Genomic DNA, 5195 nt, shown 5'->3' on the forward strand with positions numbered 1-5195 from the left:
GGCGGTCGAGTGTAGCGAAGATTGGCAAATGGACAACACCAACGAAAGCGTCGTTTGTATGATGTAAACTCCTTTCACTGACCAAGCTTTATGTACAGTATTTGATCAGGGATATCTACAACTACGGGATTGCTAACTAGAAAATATCTATGACAGGAGCGGGCCGACGTCAAAATCACCACATTGTGAAGATACGATGCAATCAGGAGGCACTCAGTCAGTGGCGTAGCCAGGAATTTTGAAAGGGGGGGGGGTTGACGGCCGGCGGGCGAAGCCCGACGTTGTCTTCGCGAAAGGCGACACCCAGCGGCGGGGGGTCTGGGGGAACTCCCCCAGAAAAATTTGAAAAATTACTTTGAATTTGGTGCGTTCTGAGAGCATTTTCAACAAAAATGTTGGTATAAATATTCCTGTAAAATGGTGCTGTCCAGTGGCATAGCAAAAGGATAAGATCATGTTTTCTTGGGCATTTTTCGGTAATAAAGCTAAGTCTCTATGTTTTTTCCTTGTTAATTCCTGGCTGAGATATTTGAATGTTTGGTATTGGCAAAACTCGCTCTTGTGACGTCACACGCGTGCCAAAGGGGGGGTTGTAACCCCCTAAACCCCCTTTGGCAACGCCACTGCACTCAGTCATCTATGTACAAGTACAAAAGTGTACCATGTAACTAACCGTATATTTATGGAATATTCAACTTGCGTCGGCATGTAGCCATCAGGCTAAAGAAAGCTCTACCACAAACGTTAATTATGAATACGGTAAGCAATAAGAGAAAACAAAATGGGTATGCATCGTAACAGGAGTCATAAATTCAAATTAAAACGTGTGCAGTAGATATGAAGCAATAAAACAGATAGTTTTCTTTTAGTTACACAAAATAAAGCATAAAAATACTACCCTAAAACACAATAGAGCAGTGGCGTGGTTGGAATAGCGAATACAGTAAAGACGTATAATAACCAAGCACACACAGACATTAGTGCCAAAATAAGCGTTGACAGTGACTAGCTCGTCTGCAGATTACTGATAACCGAGGAGCCTGAAAGGTGTGATAATATTGCGTAAATTCCAACTTTCATGAGCCAAACACCTGAAAGCATTCTCGCTAATGTGGATATAATGCTAGCTAAGCAAGAGCCGAAAAAGTACCGGCATCGACTGAAATCAGCTTTGAAAAGTACTTCAGTACTCCATACATGGCTCAAAATGTATTGTTGGTACCAGTAGCGGTATCGGAAAAGTACTTCCCACCTTTAATCGCAATGAATTATAACATTATGCACAAATAATACTGGATAGAAGTCTGGTGACAATCATACGCATAATACATATAGTGTGAAAAAAATGAAAAATACAAGTTCAATACAAATGACATGTGAAGATATGTAAGCATATTTCCTACAACTTAAAATTAGCTGCTACTAGAAGCTTTTGATGTTAGTTTTCTGATTTTTCGAAGCAGTTTAGGTTGTGGTGTATCAACAGTTGGTTGACTGTTAAAACGTTTAAGCTGATTTTTTGAAAAACAATTAAAAGCACATTGCACAATTAAGTCAAAATTACAATGCCCAGTAGAACATTTTGTATTTAGTAAACTAACAAGAATCTTTGATGAGCAAAGCATCTTTTTGATTGCATCAACAAAGGCACGCTGATGACTGTTTAAAGATAAAAACTTTCTCATCATAGAAGGATCATTAATGATGGCCTGATAACACTGAGCAGCCAGTACAGTTGTCCCAAAGCAAAATTCAGACGGTTCACATAAACCTCCTCGGTTAGCCATTTCAAACAGATGCTTATGCTCATTTGGGATGGAGCTCTTCAAATCAGGCTCATCATCTCCTTTTATTAGCAACTCCTTGCAAGCACAGCACTTCGTGCGGCGTACAATACTGCGTGCAATGTATCCGCTGACATAGTAGGCAATAGCAGCATCCGATTCTGACATATCCTCTAATACAATACCAAGAAAAAAGTCTGCAAGCCAAACCTGCTCTTCATTAACTTCACTACCATCGTCATCATTAGAAAAAATGTCAGAAATTCTTGAGGCTGCCAACAGAGTTTGCTGCTGTAGCAAACTTAACTCTTTCGCGCCCAGCATCATTTTAAAATGATTTGCGGTTTAATGCGAAACGCCCAGCATCATTTTAAAATGATCTGAGGTTTAATGCGAAATGCCCAGCATCATTTTAAAATGATGCTGTTTGATGCGTGATATAAAACTTTGTGTTTGTAGCAAAATATCTATAAATTTACTGGTCCCTTGTAACATGCTTATTTTATTGATATTCTCGTGTTTTTCAAAAAAAAAAATTGCTCAAATTGGACAAAGTGTGCTTACTTTAACCAACAGTTAAAATAAAAGTATGTATATAAAGGAACAAGGCATGTTTGATTTTTCCTTGACACTTCATATCATTAGGAAGTCCACTGAAAAAAAAAATCTTTTTTAGGTTCTACAGAAAAGGTGGGAGTATTTTTTTTGTAAGATGCTTCATTTTCACAAAATTTTCAACAAACAAAAAAGTTAAAAAAGTGCACATTTTGAAAACACTGTATCTTCAAATATGTTGTATTAGGAAAGTAGGTTCTAACATTTATAGTCAGAACTTGAAATTATCTTTCCAATGAGATATTCCATGTCAAAATACACAATCGGTGTTACGCGTGTCAACTCGTTAAAGTTAAAGAAAAAAAAGAGAAAATGGCTGGGTTTTGCGGTCAAACCGTGCAAAATCGCTGGGCGCGAAAGAGTTAAGCAACGTATTTTCTTTTCAGCCAAAAGCAGCTGCTTGACGGAAATAAAGAAATTGCCGCCATTGACCTGTATACAAAAAATGAAACTCAATATATGTAACGCACTAAAAGCAACACCAGCGAATCCTTAGCAAACCATACAGTGATCTCTAATAATACTAGTACAGAATAATATAAACTGACCTGCCTATACCAGCCAAAGCGGCCTTCAATAGGATCCGACATAACCTTGCCTGAAAGCAGATAATCAAAACCATGATTGGTTTGAAGGTAGGTGGCAAGTTCAACTACTGCTCCCATGGACTGAATGCAAGCTGTGAATGTCTCGTTGGAAAGCCCAGCCGTTCCACAAACACGCCATTCTTCAAAAATTTTTGTTGCTTCTTTCAAAAAAAGCAACCCAACATGATTTGTCTCATGGCTGATGCTTAATGGAATGAACATAGGATCTCTTTTCTTCTCTCCTAAACAAAGTACCAAAATTTTATAGGGTTATACATAGGCTCAGCTTATCTGCACTATAGTGCTTGTTTCTTTGACCTCCATAGACTGTACATACCTTTAAAACAAGTTTTAACAGACATTACTTTCCAAATGTTGGTGACAAAATTGATATATCGAGCAGTTTCTGAAAATGCTGAACAAGCTGTGCTGTAATGATCCAAGCCACGAACAGTTGATTCATTGAAAACACCTGCATGCCAAAAAATAACTAGTCAATAGTCACACAAAAATACTAGTAAAGCATTGGCATGAACACAAACACACACCTTGCACATAAATACATAAAATTTATTACCAGCTATATAGCTATAGCTTGAACATAACAAATTTACGCTATGCTGATGATACTGTTCTGTTGGCTGAATCACAAGAAGATCTTCAAGAAATAGTGGACAATGTTAACTCAATTGCCAATTGGTAAAGAATTTAATATGAAAATTAACGCTAAAAAGACCAAATCAATAATAATCTCAAAATCATCAGACACTCCAGTACTCCAAATTATAATTGACAATAAAATTATACAAAAAGTAAAATCTTTTTCCTATCTTGGACATTTAATAACTGAAGATGGGAGGTGTGACCATGGAATTTTGAGACGGATAGAAATTGCAAGAACTACATTTGGAAAAAAGAAAAAATATTTTAACCAATCAACGTTTAAAATTACCAATACAATTTGCACTTGATTACATGTTCTTCAAGTTTTTGAAGAAGTTACATTGAATGCATTTTCTACCAAGTTGTACATTTGTACAATAATGCATTTATAAGAACACTAACCAAACACCTACTGAGAGCATGTAGTGGAGATGTCCGTGAAATGCTGCTTGGATTTAATGAGGATTTCTTCAGTTTGTGAGCAACCTTTAATGCCTTGTCTTCTTCCATAGCATACAGGCGAGACAAATGATGAAATTCTGCAATACATGACTGACCAAGCAGGTGCTCATGGCCAGTACAAGGGAGATGCATCCTTTTCCTTTTTGCAAAATTGTTGTAAATATTCTTCAGGTTATGAGTAAAATCAAAAAATAAAAACAGTTTTTCCTCTTTTCTCAATGGATGCTCTATGCTGTGCGAAAGCTTTCCACCACACAGATCAACAAACAATTTCCTATAAAATAAAAAGTACAGCTTAAAGTGGTGAAAATGGTATATACAGCAATAGATGTCACTTTTTTTTTAAACAATGTTTATAAAAAGTTGCAAATGCAACAGGCAAAAGTTTGAGTTTTTATTTCATTGAGATCTAAGAGACTATCGAGCATATGAGAATGAAAGCATAATAAAATATTTTATTTAAACAATTATATATATGAACAGCTTACGCAGTAAGTACCCAAACAAACTACCGGTACTATGATGTAATTAGAAAAATGTTATCTTACCTGTTACAGACATGATTGTCTGCAGATACAGCAACTACAAAAAAGATATCATTGAGTGCAAGCATCACACGTTCAAACCAACTCTTCAACAAATTAGTGTCAAGTTTTTCTACAGGAATGAGACAAACAACATCTTTGTACTTTCCACTTATTGATTGGACCATAAATGTCAATACAGTTTTTGCAGGCTGACCTTCTTCAGTTAAACCAATGAAAGAGCCACTAGTATATTCAACACGCTGAGCAGTATACACTTCGTCCATCATTAAAACGACAATTCGTTCCCGTTGAGATAATTCAGATGTTCGTAATCTTAAATATTCCAAATCCAGTTTTGCAAAGTCAACAGTCATTCCAGTAGAAAGCTGACGAAGACGGCTTCGACAAGGCAATACAAAAAAATTTCGTAGTTTTTTATAAAGGGATGAACTGGTCAGTTGCCATAAAAATGCAGTAGTGGTAGTATTGGTGGAATAGCGACGAGCATTTTTTGGTACTTGGAGTAAAGATATTTGTTCTACAATAAATTTTAATAA

General features: G+C 36.4%; 1 protein-coding gene across 1 annotated transcript; it reads right to left on the minus strand.

Annotated features, from left to right (window-relative positions):
- Positions 1 to 1068: 1068 nt before the first annotated feature.
- On the minus strand, positions 1069 to 4961 carry LOC145773756 (uncharacterized). The gene is made up of 6 exons (XM_082584888.1): positions 4660 to 4961; positions 4063 to 4385; positions 3324 to 3458; positions 2948 to 3228; positions 2748 to 2831; positions 1069 to 2075 (listed from the first exon to the last, which is right to left on the minus strand). Exons 1-6 carry the CDS (start codon positions 4923 to 4925, stop codon positions 1413 to 1415), a joined length of 1752 nt encoding a protein of 583 aa, XP_082441014.1. The 5' UTR covers positions 4926 to 4961; the 3' UTR covers positions 1069 to 1412.
- Positions 4962 to 5195: the final 234 nt, after the last annotated feature.

Source organism: Aplidium turbinatum, chromosome 7 (assembly GCF_918807975.1).
Source record: "Aplidium turbinatum chromosome 7, kaAplTurb1.1, whole genome shotgun sequence".
In the NCBI taxonomy this organism is placed as follows: domain Eukaryota; kingdom Metazoa; phylum Chordata; class Ascidiacea; order Aplousobranchia; family Polyclinidae; genus Aplidium; species Aplidium turbinatum.

What these genes read in the sequence shown, in the direction of transcription:
- LOC145773756 (XM_082584888.1), bottom strand. Translation starts at nt 4,925, where the DNA reads ATGATGGACGAAGTGTATACTGCTCAGCGTGTTGAATATACTAGTGGC. An exon ending in GACAATCATGTCTGTAACAG is followed by an intron (nt 4,386 to 4,659) that starts GTAAGATAACAT and finishes TTTATTTTATAG; the next exon opens with GAAATTGTTTGTTGATCTGT. An exon ending in TGTTAAAACTTGTTTTAAAG is followed by an intron (nt 3,229 to 3,323) that starts GTATGTACAGTC and finishes TACTTTGTTTAG; the next exon opens with GAGAGAAGAAAAGAGATCCT.